Here is a 20752-nt window from a genome sequence, read left to right as displayed (position 1 = left end):
TCCATTTGTTCTTGTGTCCACATTGGTACTGAGTTTAAATAATTCCTCTCCCTCTCTGGTATTTATCCCTCTGATATATTTATAGAGAGCAATCATATCTCCCCTCAACCTTCTTTTAGTTAGGCTAAACAAGCCAAGCTCCCTGAGTCTCCTTTCATAAGACAAGTTTTCCATTCCTCGGATCATCCTAGTAGCCCTTCTCTGTACCTGTTCCAGTTTGAATTCATCCTTCTTAAACATGGGAGACCAGAACTGCACACAGTACTCCAGGTGAGGTCTCACCAGTGCCTTATATAACGGTACTAAGACCTCCTTATCCCTACTGGAAATACCTCTCCTGATGCATCCCAAGACGACATTAGCTTTTTTCACAGCCATATCACATTGGCAGCTCATAGTCATCCTATGATCAACCAATACTCCAAGGTCCTTTTCCTCCTCCGTTACTTCTAGTTGATGCGTCCCTAGCTTATAACTAAAATTCTTGTTATTAATCCCTAAATGCATGACCTTACACTTCTCACTATTAAATTTCATCCTATTCCTATTACTCCAGTTTACAAGGTCATCCAGATCCTCCTGTATGGTATCCCTATCCTTCTCTAAATTAGCAATACCTCCCAGCTTTGTATCATCTGCAAACTTTATTAGCACACTCCCACTTTTTGTGCCCAGGTCAGTAATAAAAAGATTAAATAAGATTGGTCCCAAAACCGATCCCTGAGGAACTCCACTGGTAACCTCCCTCCAACTTGACAGTTCACCTTTCAGTAGGACCCGTTGTAGTCTCCCCTTTAACCAATTCCCTATCCACCTTTCAATTTTCCTATTGATGCCCATCTTATCCAATTTAACTAATAATTCCCCATGTGGCACCGTATCAAACGCCTTACTAAAATCTAAGTAAATTAGATCCACTGCGTTTCCTTTATCTAAAAAATCTGTTACTTTCTCAAAGAAGGAGATCAGGTTGGTTTGGCACGATCTACCTTTTGTAAAACCATGTTGTATTTTGTCCCATTTACCATTGACTTCAATGTCCTTAACTACCTTCTCCTTCAAAATTTTTTCCAAGACCTTGCATACTACAGATGTCAAACTAACAGGCCTATAATTACTTGGATCACTTTTTTTCCCTTTCTTAAAAATAGGAACTATGTTAGCAATTCTCCAATCATACGGTACAACCCCTGAGTTTACAGATTCATTAAAAATTCTTGCTAATGGGCTTGCAATTTCTTGTGCCAATTCCTTTAATATTCTTGGATGAAGATTATCTGGGCCCCCCGATTTAGTCCCATTAAGCTGTTTGAGTTTCGCTTCTACCTCAGATATGGTGATGTCTACCTCCATATCCTCATTCCCATTTATCATGCTACCATTATCCCTAAGATCCTCTTTAGTCTTATTAAAGACTGAGGCAAAGTATTTGTTTAGATATTGGGCCATGCCTAGATTATCCTTGACCTCCACTCCATCCTCAGTTTTTAGCGGTCCCACTTCCTCTTTCTTTGTTTTCTTCCTATTTATATGACTATAGAACCTTTTACTATTGGTTTTAATTCCCTTTGCAAGGTCCAACTCTACTTGACTTTTAGCCTGTCTCACTTTATCCCTACATATTCTGACCTCAATAAGGTAGCTTGCCTTACTGATCCCTCCCTTCTTCCACTCCCTATATGCTTTCTGCTTTTTCTTAATTACCTCTCTAAGATGCTTGCTCATCCAGCTTGGTCTACAACTCCTGCCTATGAATTTTTTCCCCTTTCTTGGGATGCAGGCTTCCGATAGCTTCTGCAGCTTTAATTTAAAATAATCCCAGGCCTGCTCTACCTTTAAACCCATAAATTCTTCAGTCCAATCCACTTCCCTAACTAATTTCCTTAATTTTTGAAAGTCAGCCCTTTTGAAATCAAAAACCCTAGTCGCAGATTTATTTTTGTTAATCCTTCCATTCAGTTTGAACTGAATTAGCTCATGATCACTTGAGCCAAGATTATCCCCTACAACCATTTCCTCTATGAGGTCCTCATTACTCACCAAGACCAAATCTAAAATGGCATCCCCTCTAGTCGGTTCAGCAACTACTTGCTGAAGGAATCCATCAGCTATCGCATCTAGGAAAATCTGAGCCCTATTATTATTACTAGCACTCGTCCTCCAGTCTATATCTGGGAAGTTAAAGTCTCCCATGATCACACAGTTTCCATTAGTATTTACTTTATTAAAAACATTAAAAAGGGCTCTATCCATATCCAAATTAGATCCCGGCGGTCTATAGCACACCCCAAGCACTATCCCAGGGGAGGCTCTAATAGTTTTCTTCCCCAATTTAATTTTTGCCCAGACAGACTCAGTCATACCCATTTCATCGCTTCTTATTTCTTTACATTCTATCTTATCATTGATATACAGTGCTACTCCACCACCTTTACCTTTATTTCGGTCTTTCCTAAACAGCACATACCCTTCAATACCTGTAGCCCAGTCATGACTACTATTCCACCAGGTCTCTGTTATACCTATGATATCTGGTTTCACTTCCTGCACCAGTAACTCTAGTTCCTCCATTTTGTTACCTAGGCTCCTTGCATTAGTGTACAAACATCTTAATTTTTGCTGTTTAGCCTCACTCACATTCTGTACCCTATTAGGCACGGTTATTTTACTACCAGTATAACCTATTAGACTTGTATCTACACTGCCCTTCCTCCTACCTACAGCTGTATCCACTCTTACTTCATTTTCTTTCCACTCTATGCTGAATTCTGGCGTGGAGATTACCTGGACATCTCCCAACCATCTCCCCCAAATTCCTAGTTTAAAGCTCTCTTAATCAGTTGTGCCAGCCTCCATCCTAGAAGTCTATTTCCTTCCCTACTCAGATGAAGTCCATCCCGAGAGAACTGTCCTCTATCCATGAATGCCTCCCAATGGCCATACATCCCAAAGCCCTCCTTATAGCACCACTGCCTAAGCCATCTATTGATAGTCATAATCTTGTCACACCTTTGTTGCCCTTCTCTAGGAACAGGCAGAATCCCACTAAAGATCACCTGAGCCTCAATTTCCTTAAGCGTCCTCCCCAGCCTAGCATAGTCTCCCTTAATACTTTCCAGCGAGAATCTAGCCGTATCATTTGTTCCCACATGAAGGATAATTAGGGGATTCTTTCCCGCTCCCTTTAGAATCCTTTTCAACCTCAGGTCTACATCCCGTATCTTAGCACCCGGAAGACAGCACACCCTCCTATTTTCTGGATCAGCTCTGGTTACAGGCCTATCTATTCTTCTCAGTAAAGAGTCCCCAATCACATAGACCTGCCTTTTCCTAGTGACGGTGCTATTCTCCAGTCTATCCCCTGTTCCCTCTGGCTGCAAGTTCTTTCCATTCCCATTCTCCCTTGTAATCCTTTTTAACCCATCCTGTATCCTATTGGGGCTCATATTTGGTGTAATCTCCATTAACTCTTCCCCTTTTCCTATAGGACTAACCTCTCTTCTCTTCTTCCTTGCCCTGTCACCCTCAGTGACTACCTGCTGAGCCCCTTCTTCATTTTCCAACTCTGCAAACCTATTCTTAAGCTCTATTTCTCCTTCACTAGCCCGCCTTTTCCTCTGCCTAGTTCTTTTAGTCACATGCTTCCACTGACCACTTTCCTCACCCAGTCTCCCCTCAGAATTCCCTAGTCCTGCTTCCATCTGCAAGTCTGAGCTTTTCCCTTCAGATACCTCATGTCTTTGCTCCATAATCTGCTCAAACCCCTTCCTAAACTCTACCAGACTTTCCACCTGCATCTCCAAACCTCGGATCTTTTCCTCCATCAGCTCTATCAGACGGCACTTCATGCAGACAAAACTCTTACCAGGTGCCCCCTCCAGGATCATGTACATACCACAGCTTCCACATCCAGTCATCTTCATTGTGTCATCTGCTACATGGGTCACTCCCACTGCCACCTCTGTATCTGTCATATCCTTTCCACCTAAATCCTGTTAATCTGGGAAACACAAACCACACCAAAACACCACCACCCACAGCAAAACCAAACCCCACACGAGCACCACAAGACAAACTCCCCTTTCAAACTCCCACTCAAACTCCCCTGTTTACAGCTCTGTTTGCTAGCTCTTCAATCTGGAAACCTGGGTAGAAAGCAGTAGTGCTAATTGGGGAGGAAGGGGTTGATGGCAGCAGCAACCCCCCTCCAAAGTTCCATAGGCTGCAGAGCTGAGGGGGTCGTGGCCTGATCACTTACAAGCCGTGGTCCTATACTGAATCAGTAAGATTGCTGCCAGAGCTGTCTGATGTGGTCACAGTGCTACTGGAATTTGACCCAGCTGCCCCTCCCATACAAATGGAGGCAGGGCCAGATCATCAGTGAGTGTGACTCTGTGCACCAGGTTGCAACACCAATGCCACTGAAATTTGGCCTGGCTGCACCTCTCTGGCAGAGGGGGAGGTTGTTCCTATATGGTGGAGAGCAGGGGAGTCTGCCAAGAACTTGACTCCTGATGGCACTGGCTTATTTGGTTGGGGGGGGGGGGAGGAGATTCCAGCTGGGTGTAGGAGACCTGGAATCCCTGTGGGAGGAAAGGGGAGGACATGTGGGGACTGGAATTTGCCCTCCTTGGAAGATATACCTGAATAGTGCTGATGGCACAAAGTGGACATGGGTCCCAAATGTACAAGAATGGTGATCTCTCCCCATGCACAGGGGAGGGTTGTGTGCATATTACAAAGCCACAATGCCTAGAAGTGTGTGTTCAGCAGGGTGGAGAGAAGAGCAGCTGGCCATGGTTCCTGCCTCACCAGGTGCCTAGGGCTGCTGTGGATGGGACTGCAGTGCAGAGCAAGGCTCTAACCTTCCCACCTAGCTCTTGTGAAAGCTCTCAGCCATGTGCTCCTCCAGGCAGGGCAGAGCTTTTCTTGCACAATAACTAGACCTGGCGCCGCTAAACAATCTGAATATATTTGCTGTTTGCCTGCTGGGACAGTAGCTGTGCGCCAGCGAAAAGATGAAGCAGTCTGCTGGGGTGGGGTATGGTTGCCTTTTAGCTTCTGCTCCACAAATTTCTGTAAGGCTGCTCGAGAAGCAGAGACCACCCTTTACGCGCCCTGCCTCTTGCCAAGAGTAGTTTCTCAAGGCTTCCCTTACTAGCCTGGGGCCTTCTTGGCTCAGCTGAGAGGTGTGAGGGGTGTGTGACAAGCTATCAAAAGCAACTCCACGTGAACACTCCACGTGCACAGCCTCGAGCAATTCACTAGCCCCCCCGCATGCCATAATCTCCCTCGCCTGCTTGTGAGGAGCCCATTGCAGTGGCATTAGAATGTCATAAAAATGGCCATAGTGCATCAGCCCAAAGGTCCCTGTCGCCCAGTATCCTTCCTGTCTTCCAACACTGGCCAATGCCAGCTGCTTCAGAGCAAATGAACAGAACAGGCAATCATGCAGTGATCTATCCCTTGGGGTCCACTCCCAGCTTCTGGCAGTCGGAGGCTAGGGACACTGAACATGGGCTTGCATCCCTGACCATCTTGGCTAACAGCTGCTGATGGACCTATCTTCCATGAACTTACCTAGTTCTTTTCGAACCCTGTTATAGTTTTGGCCTTTACAACATCCACAGGTTGACTGTGCATTGGGTGAAGAAGTACTTCCTTTTGTTTGTTTTCAACCTGCTGCCTATTAATTTCCTTAGGTGGCCCCTAGTTCTTGTGTTAGCTGAACCAGTAAATAACACTTCCTTATTCACTTTCTCCACATCGTGCATGAGTTTATTGACCTCTTATCATTTGACCTCAGTTGTCTATTTTCCAGGCTGGAAAGTCCCGGTCTTTTTAACTTCTCCTCCTCCAGAAGAAGTTCCATAACCCTCATCATTTTTGTTGCCCTTCTCTGTACCTTTCCCAGTTCCAATATATTTCTTTTGAGAGGGGGAGACCAGAACTGCACCCAGTAGTCAAGGTGTCAGCCTTGAGGGCAGGCTGCTCCACCTCCAACAGCCCACGCCCTGGAACCGCAGCCTGGCCTGTTGAAGCCGGTTTCGTTAGCAGGGCTGCTCTCCGGGGCCTTGGCAGCTCCACAGTAGTCAGACAGTATCAATCCATTGCCTGGGGAGCTGTGAGCATGGGTGGGCGCCTTTGCACACCAGCCCGTGGCTGCCGGGGGCGGCACTGCAGGGGTTAAAGCCAGCGGCGAGGGCGGGGCCCCGGCTCTCACCGCAGCAGGAGCAGCGGCGCTGACTCACCTGCCCAGGTGCACCCGGGGCTTCCCGCTGTGCGGCGGCGGCGGTGGCGGCAGCGGCTGGGGCGCAGGTGAGTTCGTTCCCCCGGCCGGCGGCTCCCTTCGCGTCGCCTGCCCGCTCTGCTGGGGGCTCTCCGGGGCCGGGGCCGGGGCCTGGGCCCGGGCGGGGCTCGCTCCCGCCTGCCCTTCCGGACGCGCAGCGGGCCAGCTGCAAGGCCGGCTTTGGGGCCGCTCCCCGTAGGGCTCGAGTGGCTCCGTGTGCGCGCCGCGCCTCTCCCCTCCCCCGGCTTACTTGGGCCCCGACGGGTTTTTGCTGTCTAGGGCTGTCAGGCCAACGCTCCTCTTCGCTTCCCCGGGGCAGGTGAACGGGGTGTGGGTGCGTGGTTCAGACGCGAAGGCCTTGGCTTGCGCTAAGACTAACCTGCAGAGACGCGCGTAGAGGGCGAGGCGGGCAGCCACGCGCAGGGTTTGCTTATAGAAAAGGGCAAAATAATTCATTACCGCTCCGAGGGCGCGGGGGCCCGTTCTCCAGCAGACTGTTAGATCCCTCCAGGAACAATCCTGCCATTTTTCTCTTTCTTTCCTGGCGCAGTTCTAGTCCAAAAAGTACACACCCGCCCAAATCCAGCATGGCCTTAACGATACTGCATTATATGCTCACCCGGGCTGCTCTTCTCCCTAACGCTAAAGTAAGGAAAGAGTGTCTTTAAAAGAAAACTCTCTGCTGGAGTACGAAGAACATGGGTCACCTTTCCAGTCCTCCTGGGTAATGGTTCTTTTTCGTTGAAGCTGTTCCTTAGGACCAGGCTTTAAGCTTTTCTGTGACATTAACAGATTTTCACTATAGTAAGGTTTAGCATATATTGGATAGGCTGCTTTATTCTGAGTTAAACTCTAGACGAACATTTTGTTTGTGTGGGTGACACTCTTCCAGGCTGGAAGGCCTCTCTTCTGGAAGTAAAGCTTTTCTATACAAGAGCCAGAAAACCTAGTGGACAGCTGATTTAATCAATTGTCTAGGCATACCAGGGCCTTAAAAATCTCACTTATTGGAGACACTCCTAGCACCTAGGCCAACAAGATATGTTAAAAAGATTGTGAGCCTTTGAATTTCTTTTTTGTTGTTGACTTTAATATGTGTAACTACTGGGGGTAAAAATCAAACCTGTAGGGTGAAGCAATTCGGCATCACTACTGATTGGCTAAAAAGTTTTGTTTAAAGATGTATGTTGTTAAAAATATACCTTTTCCAAGTTAAATTTTGACTAATCTTTTAACAACATGACATAAATGTCCAAAACACGTGCACTATACTCTTGATGATAATTTGGTACAAGCACCACCGTTTTAAGATCCTCTTCAAAATTAAATCATCATATGCTTTACCACTCACAACTGATGCTAAATATTTTGTACTGTAGGAGAATCCAATGTCTGCACCCAGTTCCATTCCTAGGTTAGTGGGGACTGGAAATGTTGAGCCATGTGCCTAACTCTCTGTGTTGGGGACAAGAAGGATAGTTTGTATCATTCGATAGTGACTTTCCTTTAAAGGAAAGTCCTTAGGTTTAAAAAATTACTTATTTATGTTAACACCTTTTAGATTTTTAAAACGGTAACTTTGTAATGTTGATTGAGCTGAAAATTACAAAGTAAGCAACGCACCAGTTTCATTTTCAGCTTCTCTCACAGTAGTACAGTAATATTCCTGATGCTCCCAGAATGAGCAAAATTTAGTTGTCTAGTTGTGGTGGATTCTGAAGGTCAAACTAAACTATACTGGAAACCTTGTTTAAAGTAGGCTCTGTAGAATTGTTAAGAGGGGATTGCTGCTGGAGCGGGTCCTTACTGTAGGTTTCATTATGATAGCTGGTGAATGTATATGAATGTGATCAGACAAATATCCATGTTTATTTCCTGGTTTGGAAGTACTGAGCTAAAGCAAAGACTTACAGAAATGAAGTTCCCCAACTGTGGACCACAGAGTTCTTGCAGGTTGTAAGTAGAGAGCAGGCTGATCACATGGGGCAGCTCTGTGTTTTCAGTTACAGAATTGTATTAAGATAGCTTTAGCACTTATTTTCTTAATGTTAAATGTCCACATAAGTAATTACTGTAGTTGTCAGAGGAATGGGATATAGTCTGCATAATTGTGAACAGGAGATTCATGAGACTCTGTGTGAAAATGTGGACTGTAAAATTTGAAAACTCCTGCGAACCTGTTCTTTATTTCTGTGTGTATTGTGGGGATGACTAGGAAGGTCAACTAATGTTATTCTACAGCAAGCTGCCAGGCTGAAATGTCATTAACGTGTGTATTCATATGAGGCATCTAAACTTCTTTAAATGTTTAGCTTCCTTAATGTCATTTAATTGTAGTGAGGTTAGGACATTTGCAGATTAAACCCTGGACTTCTGGAGGTCATGAACTAGCTGGAATCCTGTCCTTTTAAATGTATTAAGCATTGCTAAATCGAACAGTAGGATAGGCTTATAATATCAGGGCAACAGTTAGGTTTTTTTTTAATATGGAGACAATACATTTAAAATGTTGAAAACATGCTACAATCTGAATCTTGTTATAGCAAAGTTATTAGCAGTTTTTATTTTAAACACTAGAGCAGTATAATCCCTGATCCTTGCTCCAAGGAGTGACCACTCAGGTCATCGCTGAAAGGGAACAAAACCTGGCTTCTAAACAAAGCTTAGGGATAAACTGGATCTTGCATGTTCTCCTGGTTGTCTGATAATTTTAAAGGGGAAAAAAATTGCAGCAGAGGTTATAAGAAAGATTTATCTGTCTAGGTAATTCTCTATATCCAGAAACACCTTACTGTGTGCGTTTAAAAACAAAGCTTTTGTGGTGCGTGAGTGACTTTGACGTCCACTTTTCTCATTCTTGTATTTTTCCCCACATCTTCTGGCAACCGTAAAAAGATAAGTTCCATGTACATGGCAAAGCTTGACGCATGCCATGTACATGGCAAAGCTATGTTTGACACTGCGCTACTATAGCAGATCCTCATGCTATTAATGGCAAGGTATGTCAGCAATTTGTCAGATGATGCTTATTGAAGTGCTAATCCTCTTGCACCTTCTTCCTTCTGTTTAGGAAAAACAGTTAGGCTGACTCTTCCTGAAGGATCCTTGTGCTTCTTCCTAAGATCACACAGTGTGTACACACACAAGTTCACGTGTGGATTCATTGTAATGGATCGCTACAGATATTTCATCTTTAACCAGAAAAGTATGGTTGTGCTGGGGTTCTTGCAGATAGCCTTTGCTACAGTGTGTGTCATCAGTGGATTAATGGATGGCACCTTCAGAACACAAACAGCGCTGAGTAAAACGAGAGCACCCGTCTGGGCTGGAATGGTAAAGTTGCATATCTTATTTTTCTGTTTACTTATCCTATTGGGGGTTATAGTTCAGAAGTTGGCTCCCTCTGGGAGAACTTCTGCTGACTCTTTTCCAGCACCTCTCTTGGAATCTGGTATTTGTCCACTGCTCTGAAAGCACAAGAGTGGAGAGGCACTGGGAAAATATTTGGGGATATTGCAAGGTGAAGGGGGGAGACCTTCAGCGGGGACTAGAATAACAAGACACACTGTAATTCCACTTTTATTTCATCAGGCATGGGATGATTTAGAAAATGAGGCTGTGGAGAGTTGCCATTTTAAAAGTTGTAACCAAAAGAAAAATGTATAAAGCTAATGACTGTATTGAGCTTCAATGTAGTGGTGGGACACAGAGGACCCCTTCATTTCATAAGATTGACTCAGTGCCCATATAACACAGCTGAACTTTTCACTGAAAATGAATTGCAGTAAGAGTACAATAATACCCTAATTGGTTTTAACTTCATTATTAGGGGCAGCACCGCTTCATTGATGTTAGGGATGAAAGCTTAATAATTGCATCGAAGCTTTATAGGTGTTCTGAGCAGCTCAGATTCATAAGGTTTCCCATATGAAAATATTCCTACTATTCATAAGTAACATACTATTGCTACAGCATAATGTGATCAGGAGTCATTGCTGCACGGTGGTGGTGCCTTCTTGGGTTGTCTGTCTGTCGACTGCTTCTGAAGAATAGGTTCTCTGTTATCTAGTCAGAGCAGGTTGTCAAGTTACTAAAGTGCAACTTGTGTAAAACTTTAAATAAACTGTACCCTGGGAGTAAAATCCTGGCCCCATTTAAGTAACTATCAAAGTTCCCATTGACTGCAGTGTGGCCAGGATTTCATTCTAGATAAGTGTAGATAACCCAAAGATGCATATCTTTTAATATGGGTTTAGGGTTGGGGGGCAGGAGAGGTGATGTAGAGGGGGATGGGAATGGAAGCCAGAAAGCTTTCATCAAAAAGTATACTAGAGCAGTGGTTTTCAAACTGTGGGTCGCGACCCAGCACTGGGTCCCGGAATGTAAGGCACTAGATCACAGCGGCTCTGGTCAGCACTGCTGACCAGGCCGTTAAAAGTCCCATAGGCGGTGTTTCCCAGCTAAGGCAAACTAGTCCCTACCTGTTCCAACACTGCGCTGTGCCCTGAGCCCCCCTCACCCCCACCCCAGAGTCTGCACCCCTTGACCCCTTCCCGCACCCCAACCCCCTGCCAGAGCCCTGAGTGCCCCCCAAACCTGCAGCCCCCTCCTGCATCCCAAACCCCTCATCCCCAGCTCCAGCCCAGAGCCTGCACTCCCATCCCAGAGCCCTGAGCCCCTACCACAGCCCTGAGCCCCCTCCTGCACCCAGAGCCCTGAACCCTTCACGCACCTCAACCCTCTGCTACAGCTCTAAACCCCTCCCAGCGCCAGCCCAGACTCTGAACCCCTGATTCCTGGCTCCATCCTGCAGTCCTCACCCCCGCACCCCAACCCTGAGCCCCTCCCACACCCCAAATCCCTCATCCCCAGCTCCTTTGGGTCACGGGCATCAAAAATTTTCTTCAACTGGGTCGTGAGAAAAAAAGTTTGAAAACCACTGCACTAGGGTACCACAAACGACTTTAACTCTGCTCTTTCGTTCCTGCCATCTTGTGCAGCCACCATATAAGGTACATTGGGTGTATGCAAACTCTTTATTTCCATGCTTTCCAATGTTTGAGGGTAAACATAACCTTACTCCAACATACATTAGTAGTTCCCTGCTCCTTTTTGTGAGTTTCTTGACTTCCACCAGATTATTTTTACTGCACCTTTATGTTAAGATTTTATCCGTTAAGTTACTGGCACACATTGACAACATCAGTTCACATTTAATAAAGCTTTATTAGGGGAATGTTTCTGTTCCATAGTGCCTAAAAATACAAACAAAATATTAAAAGTACAAAACTCATTAGTTTTTCTCCCTGTTCCTCACATGTCCCCAGATCTCCCCTCCTCACTGTCCATGTACTCCAGCCAATTTACTCAGGGAGCTGCTGACCCAAAGCATCCTCTTTCATCCTGGACTCGTACCTACTTTCTGAGTCATAGCTTCTTTCCTTTCACAAAAGAGCAGGGAACTACTAATGTATGTTGGAGTAAGCAACTTTTTAGTAGCTCACTGGTGCCTTGGCACATGTTGGCTATTGCGCAGCTTCAAAGCTGTTCTTGGGGTTGTCAATACAAGAGTTGCAATACCATATCAGACTGTGGCCCATCTAGTCTGGAATCCTGTTACTGACAGTGGCCAACATCAGACGATTCAAAGGAAGGCGTAAGAACTTAGCGGTAAGATAATCACCCAACAAATTATGTCTCATCCTGATCTCTACTAGTTAGACAAGCTTAAGTCCTGAAACAAGAGGCTTGCCACCTTTACCTCAGCCCTACCTGGCCAATACTCTGCCCCATCCTCATCTTTGTCACTCTTACCAGAGTGCACCACTTTGGGCTTGGTCTCTGGGACACTATGAAGGGTAGTAGAACTGTTTGGTCTCTGCCGCTCCAAACTGGGATTGCCAGAATACAGCCTTGCTCTGATGTCATCTGTGACTTCAGCAGGTCTGTGCTTGCAGTCCTCATCTGTTTGCCCATTCAGGGTCACAGTGATTGACACTGAAGTACAATGTACCCAGAAATCAGAAGATCTGGGTTCCAATGCTGGGACTGGCTTGCTGTTAAAGACTAAAAGTTCAGAAAACTGGAGATTTTAGAAAGTAACTTAATGTCCTGATTTGCATTTTTGATTGATGTTACCATATTTACATAAATGACAGAAAATGTCCTAATTTCCAGAAATTAAGCCGAACAAGGCTGCCTCATGGAATGAGCTTTAGAAAACAGGAATTCCAGACCAATGGTAGTTAGGTAGGTAGTGGCAAGCTTTAAGTTATGAATAGTCTGTAACAGACACTGTGACTGTAGGTCTACAAAATCAGCTTGCATAACTCAAATAGCCACCAGGCTTAACCAAAAATAGTCGGAGAAACCAGTCCTCACTGAGTCCAGTTAAAGAAAGCAAGCTTGGAGTTTCTCGGCCAAGACACTTAAGATGACATGTCAATGACAAACCAATATTAAAATGGCAAAATACTACTTTGATAAATGCCTTCCCAATTCATATGCCTCTCCCCCAGCCCACTATACACATTCTCATGACAGGAGTATACATGGGATATTTCAGGTGGATTAGCTGAGCATTAGCAAAGTTAGGGAGAGCACCAAAACTTGTGGTAATGGACAGCTATCTACAGTCTCTCTGTAATACCTTCAGCATATGCTATAAAGGTTGATGAAATTTAAACTACTATATAATTTATAAATGTGCCGACACATGTGGTGGTAAATTTTCCTAGACATGTGGTGATAAGTTTTCCTGTACTGAAGAGAGCTGTCTGTTTTCCAAATGCAAATGGTCCTTAATTCCCTGGAATATTATGTGCTAGTCACACACTTTTCACACTAGCGGAAATGTAACGCTGCTGAAATGTGAAATCTGACTCCAGAATTATAAAGCAAGGCTGGAATAACTGCTAATTTGATATTAACTTTCACTCTCAGAATGTTTCATTTTCTAAAGAAGTGACAGAATGCCATTTCTTAAACTCCAGGATCTGCACCGTTAAAACCACGTCAGTTATTGTGGCATAAAATGTCTGCTCTCTTCATAGGCTCATTCTTTTTATAAAGTGGGGTGCAAAGGTCCGAGATCTGTGTGGTCACTATGAACTTAAATAACTTTGAGTGCTTATAATTTAAAATGGCTCCTTATGGAATATATTTTCTGAAACTTGTCATACCCAATATAGTAGCATAACTGGTTAGCATGGTTTCTTTCCGGTTGCAAAATCATCTGTTTATTTTTCACATGCAGGTCATGGGTGTTCCTGGAATTCTGGCTTTATTTTCTTCCCAGAAAAAAAATCCAGTTCTTGTAAGTTTGTAGAATTTTTTTTTTAAAGGGGTAGGCGAAGGGGTGACCAGATACATCTTTTGTAAGCAACATTAAGTTGGTAGTGGCCTGGTTCACTTTATCGCACTTGGTGCTAAATCCTGCTGCAAGATCCTCACTCTGAGTTCTGTGTAGCAGTATTAAATTCTGTAGAAAAATGAGAATTCTGGCAGCATTTACTGATCAGTTATTCCAGAACATGTGATTTTTCGTAACTGATTTTAGATTCCTTCAAGCTCTGTATTTTCTAGCAGTTACTTTTGAACATACTAGAGAAATATTTCCACAAATTTAATCTGCTTGCTGAACTATATAGTACGATAGGAATTAAAATGGCATGTGTAAAGAGCTTGCTTCTTGACTTTCTGGCCAGCTAAACTCCAAAAGGATATGTTCTTATTTGTAAATGAGTGAACTGCTAAAAGACCCTTGGGGTTTTACTTAATCTAATTGCTTTAACAGACAAACATCTCTGTGGTCAAGATTTGAGATTATAGGCCATATATAATATAGAGGTGGTAGTGGCTTGGAGATACATGTTGAACTTGACCATGGTTTCATAATAATTCTTCCTGCTACTGTCCTTTGTTACGGATCTATCACTATAAAGCTTTAGGAGCTGCTGCAAATGATTTTCTATTATGATCCTGATTTTTGCCCCTCTTAATATCAAAGACTCAAAGTTGGAAAGAGAGATCTGGAAGGCAAGGTAGAATTTTTTTTTCTATAAAAGGAAGTGAATCAGACAAGGGATTCCTGACTTGTGGATCCCTTAAGAGGGGAGTAGAAAAACAGCTGGTAAACACAGTAATGAGTATTGTGGGGAGCTCTTGATGCACTGATATCTTGTTGCAAAGTCACTGGGCTTCCACATGGCTTCAGTCTATCTCTCAAACCAGCCTCAACAGAATACAATCACTGCAGCATTAAGGGTGGTGACAGAGCATTTTAAATTATTCAAGTTTGATTGTTAATATATTTCAGAGTGGCTTATTAATTTTAAAGGAAAAATAGACAATGCACTAACTCTTCCTGTCCCCACTCCCATATTTTCCTTGAATTTTTTCCTATGCAGGTGAATGCAATGATATTAGCTTCTATATTTTCTTGTTGTGCCACCATCATTGTAGTTGTCTATGCTTCCCTAACTTTAAGCTATGGTGAAGAAGATGAGATGTTCACACATGAGCCAGTTCATGTTATTCATACGGTAAGTGGCACTATTTTGTGACAAAATTGTGCTTCCTTTTGTAGGAATGTAATCCAGGCTTTGCAATTCCTTTCAGTATGTGCAAACTAGGCATACACCAACAATTCTAAAATCAGTTTATTATTGCTGAATTCAGGAAGCTCTGTGAGTCTCTGAAGAATCATGGTATAATCTTCTCCTGGTACTTGCTACCGTCCAAGAGAGAATGCAGAACTAGGTGGACCACTAGTTTTCTCTGATGTGGAAATTCTTAAGATACTGAACTCCTATCCTAGGAGACATCAATTTGGAGTAGCAAGGAACCTGGTGGTCAAAATATGTTAGGAACACGGGGTCTTCCCCACAGAGAGAACATTCAGTGGTGAAGATCTGGGTTCTTGCCTTGTAGAACATAAATGCTTTGGAGATGTTTCCCATGAGGTGGGAGTACTTGGTGGCTATTACGGCACGTAGCCTATATAAGTGGAGAGTTGGTACCGACAGTTCTTGTTATGAAATTGAGTGTAGAAGAATTAGAACAGGAAGAGTTAAGATCAAAACCGTCAACATTCTAACTTGATTTGATCTGAAACCGTTAGCCTCTTGGCCACAGAATCTATTCATACAGTTTTATTGGATTATGGAGACAAATAGGAACACCAACTAGGACTGAGGCCCATTGTGCTAGGAAATACTGAGAAATTAGAATATCTGTCCCAACTTCAAACAATGAATAACTTTGAATGGGACAGGAAGGGATGCTATTGGCTTGAGTTACTATAAAACAAATTGGGGACTCAAATGTAAACAAATGACAAGATAACTCAGCAACTTCACTAAACTGCAGTATAGTCTAGGGGTTTGAGGAAAGGATTGAGTCCCAACTCCATCAAAGCTTGCAATGTGATTTAGGCAAGTCACTTAACCTCTCTGCACCTCAGTTTGCACATTTGTAAAACGTGTAAACGTTTTCTGAATTATCAGCCCACTTAGGTACCTAGACATAGATTTAGGTGCTGACATTTAGATACTTGCTTTTGCAAATTTTCTGCTGATATCTGTTCTCTTGATGCAAAATCCTTTTGGTACCAATAATAGTTGTTGGGATTAATATATTTATGAAAAAAATGCAAATAGACCCATGCACTGCAGGCCAACTTTCTGATGTCATGCTGCTTAGGTGTGAAGTGTCTCACTGTAGACCGAGATGATTGTAAGGCAGTTGACTCGTCACCAACCGGTCGATCCTGGAGACTCTCCTAGTCAACTGTGATCTCCAGTGGCGCAGCAGGGCTGCCACTAAGGCAGGCTCCCGGCCTGGCCCCATGCAGCTCCCAGAAGTGGCCAGCGCAGCCCCGGAGGGGTGGGGGGGGAGAGGGGGGGACAGAGGTCTCTGTGTGCTGCTTCTGCCTGCAAGCACCACCCTCCCCCCCCAGCTCCCATTGGCTGGGAATGATGAACTGTGGCCAATGGGAGCTGCAGGGATGGTGCTTGCAGGCAGGAGCAGCATGCAGAGCCAAGTGCACCCCGCCCCCCCCAAGGGGCCACAGGGGCGCATTGGCCCCTACTGGGAGCGGCATGGGGCAGGCAGGGAGCCTGCCTTAGCAGCACTCCCACTGCGCCACCGGCTGGGAACCACTGGGTAAGTGCTGCCTGGCAGGAGCCCACACTTGAGCCCCCTCCCGGAGCCAGCACCCCATATACCCTGCTGCACGCTGTATCCCCTGCCCTGACCCCCCTCCCAAAGCCAGCACCTTGTACCCCCTGCTGAACCCCAGCACTCTTCCCCCTCCTGCACCCAAACTCCTCCCCAGAGCCCACACCTCCTTCTGCACCCCAGTACTCTGCCCCAGCCTGGAGTCCCCTCCTGCTCCCAAACTCCCTCCCAGAGATTGCAATCCTCATCCCCTTCTGCATCCGTACCCCAGGCTCAGCCTGGAGCCCCCTCCCATACTCCATACCCCTCGGTCTCAGCCCAGAGCCTGCATCCCCTCCTGAATCCCAAACCCCTGCCCCAGCCTGGTGAAAGTGAGCGAGAGTGGAGAGAGCAAGCGATGGAGAGCGGGGCAGTGTGTGTGGGGCGAACGGGAGTGAGTGGGATGGGGCCTCAGGGAAGGGGCCGAGTAGATCCTGGGTTGCACTTAAATTCGAAGAGATCAGTGGTCTCCAATCTTTTTACACACAGGATCACTAAGAGGATGGTCCTTCAGTATTTACTTAGTTTTACTGATGCAGCAAAGGGTACAGCAATTTCCAAAGCTAACATTAGTGAATGTTGGTATGCACTCGTGTTGGGACAAGGTGTTAAATACACTGAACTTTAAACAAAATGCCTATTAATTTCAAACTTGACTATATAGTACAAAATGGATAGGAAATTATTGTTGCCTCTGCAGAGGGTAGTACAAAGAAAAACACAAATACAGAGGGGAAATGTCTCCCATCGACATCAATGATGTTACTGAATTAATCTTAAATGAGAAGTACTTGGAGTACCTCAATGCTAAAAACAACTATTGTATTTCCCCCATTGACATATAAAAGAATAGGAAAGATTTTTACAATGGAAAGAGTAAATACGCTACAGATAAGAATTTCAGTCACTAATCAAAACATTGTTTTGGAAGTTAAGTTAAAGTTGAAGCCTGCGTTGTTTATCCATCTGACATTTCCTTTGTTTCTATTTCAGAAGTTTGTGCTTGATAAACTTGTCAAAGGAGCCAATGTAGCAATGTTAATTGCATCTACCTGCAGTGCTTTCATTGTGCTAATTATTGCTTACATGGGCTGCCGAAGTCTTCCACGTTGTTCATGTTATGACGGTGTAACTGGAATGGTATGTAAGTGCTGACTTTTTGAACATAGTTTCTAATTCTGTTGCATCACATGTGGTACATAGGGAAAACTGTGTGGATAAGGGTAAATGCATTAGTCATCTATCTGACTGGTTTATCTCAGTTCTATGCCATCTAGCCCACTATGGCTAATTCTAACAATTCAAATTGTCAAAGTGCCGTACCTTTTTTCCCTCTTCAAAAATGGAGCTGTCAAAGCTTCATGCTTCCTTCCCTCCCCCACAACCCCCAGCTTCTTAAAATTACTTTGGCCTTGAGATGCGGGACAGCCCTGATCTGATGAAAGGCCGAAGTTCTGATATCTTCTTTTAAACCCCCAAAGTGTAAGATGTGCCTTTGTGACCTTGAACTGGGGATGCCTCGTCCTAATGCTCTAAGACTTTTTTCCTAGTCCTAGTAGATCACAAGACATCAGACTTGTAATGCTAGATATGGAAAGGCATTTTAGAGGTTTCTGAAGTGTCTTAATAATCACCTCTCTTCCTTTTGAGGCCTGTATTAGGGCAGCTTGATTTACAAATGCAATTGAAGTACCAATCGATGAATAAAATAACCCCTTAATTTTAAACTCTGCACTTCCTGTAAACTATAGCAAATACAAACTCCATCATGAGGTATAAGGGTTTTACTAGTACTTGTTTGGGATGATCTGCATAAATTATGAGTAAAATGTTATCCCAAACACATACCAGTAACACTTCTTGTGTTTTAACGTACTAGATTTAAATTTAAATACCTCGCTAAGCTTATTTGTCTGTGTGCATGCACTACAGTAGAGCCAGTCAGGGACAAAGGAGTAATTTTCAGGAAAACTGTCCCTCTTGTGTAAAAACTGCAAACTTTGAAAACGTTCGACCAGCACCATAACTGACCAAGCGGATTTCATTAAGATCTGAGCTATTTATTATAAAATCTCTCTGAATATTGTGACTCCAGTTTTCTAGCTCACTTTCCTGATTTTTAAATTTAGTGTCAGGAAGGAGGACTGCTAGTGGATTCAATAAACAACTTGTACAAAATCACATTTTTTTCCTATTTCATCAGAATATAAATAAAAATTGACTACATCACATATCAAGAAAAGGAATTTGTATAAAGTATCAGGCTATCATATGTGCATGTCAAAAATGACATGTAAATCAAAAGTGGTGAATGTCACTATTTAATTCCACGTGTTAAACTATGCCCTCCTTTGGGAGAAAAGGTGATAATGAAATTTAAATCTAGTATATTTAAAATTAGCCTCGTTTCAAATAAACTAGAGTAGAACCTCAGTTATGAACACCTTGGGAACGGAGGTTATGAACACTTCAGAGTTACGAACTCTGAACAAACGTTATGGTTGGCCTTTCAAAAGTTTACAGCTGAACACTGACTTAATACAGCTTTGAAACTTTGCTATGCAGAAGAAAAATGCTGCTTTCCCTTTTTTTAGTAGTTTAACATGGCAGTATACTGTGTAAGCTATATTTGTCTCCGCTGTCACCTGATTTTGTACTTCTGATTCCAGATGAGGTGTGTGGTTGACTGGTCAGTTCATAACTGTGGTGTTCGTAAATCTGAGGTTCTATTGTACATACGAATTCAAAGTTTACTTTCAAGGATAATTTCTAAACTGGATTATAAACTTGCTTAAGAACATCCATATTTGACTAGCAATGAAAAAATTAAATATAAATCTCATCTCTAGGAATGGTTACAACCTGCTGAGGATCCGCAGCAGACTGTGGAACTGGTTTGCACTATGCAAAGTAAGTAACTTCCTCCCTTCCAACTCCTAGATAGATCACTGGGGTTTAAGGTGATCATTCCATACAGTATCATCTACTGAATATGTATTACAAGCCAAATCCTGATAGTGACTGAAAACAAAGTAATTTGGCCCAAGCAGCCACAGTATGTTGAGATATTGTCTTTTTTCCTTTCCCCCTCACATAGGTCATGGAAACAGAATCTTTAATGCCCCAGTGCAGTTTCCAGATCAAGACTTAGATGCAGAGGAAGAACTATCCAAACCACCTCCCTATATCAGACTTGCTTGAAGAATGACTAAGAATTTTAATGCTAATAGACTGGAGACCTTACCTTATATTTTGCTACCTTTTTAAAGACTTTTTTAAAAACAAAATCTGTGCACTTTTTCTTGGATTCTTTAAACACGGAATTACAGAAAGTTCAACAAAGGTGGCAGTGCAATTGTCTACGCACTCGTGGATGAAAAGATCTTGCAGGTTCTTAAGCTGATTTAGATCTTGCACAGTTAAAATACCTCATCTCTTCTGGGATGTATGAACCAGTCTTCTGCAGCTTTTAGATGAGATCCATATTTTAAGTCTAGACAATGGAATTGTCTTGCAGCTTCAGTTTATTAGTGCTAGCTTTGCGCATTCAAATATTAAATCATATTGAATGTTTTAAAATGTTTGTTAATACATCTATATTTTTCTCTTAATATATATATAAATATATATAATTTTCTCAATATAACTTGTATTTTTTCTGCCTTTTAAACAAGTTATACTAGAATGAAGGAGCCACTTATGGTTAGACATAATTTCTTATACTTCTGTAGACTGCACTGGATATTCAGCCATCTTCTTCCATCTTTCTTGGGGAACAGGCTAAAATGTCTGGAATTAAAACTTGAAATGCCGCTGTCAAACAGTTTTGTGTTTTTTAAAAAAAATCTTATTTATGTTTTATCAATGGACACCTAATAAAACAGAATTTTAAGTAGATTTCTGTCTTGTGCTTATCAGTGTCTTAACATGGTGGGAGTTTTATTCACAACAGCCAGTCCGATTCTTGAAGTGCTACAACTTCCTGTTTAACTGTTAGCATCTCTGTGCATCTTCAGTTCTACTGGGGAGTTATGGTCCTAATTCCTTGTTTGGAGGAAAAAGGGATATTCATTTATAAGTCCTGCTTTTTTTGTACATAATGTCTGTTAAGTACATAGGGCCAAGAACAAATACTAACTAAAGCTGTAGCCCAAAAAGCATGACTATAATTCCAGTGTGCTACTTTTAAAGAAAATGGATGTTAACTTCATATAAGATTTTAATGTTATAGTGGGTGAAGTGGTT

General features: G+C 43.2%; 1 protein-coding gene across 3 annotated transcripts; it reads left to right on the top strand.

The window, feature by feature from the left end:
• The first annotated feature begins 6057 nt into the window (after nucleotides 1-6057).
• On the top strand, nucleotides 6058-20398 carry LOC102943428. 3 transcript variants are annotated; one of them, XM_037897230.2, is made up of 7 exons: nucleotides 6058-6318; nucleotides 9360-9622; nucleotides 13545-13604; nucleotides 14698-14832; nucleotides 17501-17647; nucleotides 19357-19417; nucleotides 19605-20398. In XM_037897230.2, exons 2-7 carry the CDS (start codon nucleotides 9458-9460, stop codon nucleotides 19706-19708), a joined length of 672 nt encoding a protein of 223 aa, XP_037753158.1. In that variant the 5' UTR covers nucleotides 6058-6318; nucleotides 9360-9457; the 3' UTR covers nucleotides 19709-20398. The 3 variants fall into 3 exon arrangements, with proteins under 3 accessions (XP_037753158.1, XP_043401609.1, XP_037753159.1); XM_043545674.1 differs by lacking the exon at nucleotides 6058-6318 and adding an exon at nucleotides 6439-6936; XM_037897231.2 differs by lacking the exon at nucleotides 6058-6318 and adding an exon at nucleotides 6439-7013.
• Nucleotides 20399-20752: the final 354 nt, after the last annotated feature.

Source organism: Chelonia mydas, chromosome 4 (genome assembly GCF_015237465.2).
Source record: "Chelonia mydas isolate rCheMyd1 chromosome 4, rCheMyd1.pri.v2, whole genome shotgun sequence".
Classification (NCBI taxonomy): Eukaryota; Metazoa; Chordata; order Testudines; family Cheloniidae; genus Chelonia; species Chelonia mydas.
The sequence above is the reverse complement of the archived record's forward strand: the minus strand, read 5'-3'. Positions and strand labels throughout refer to the sequence as shown.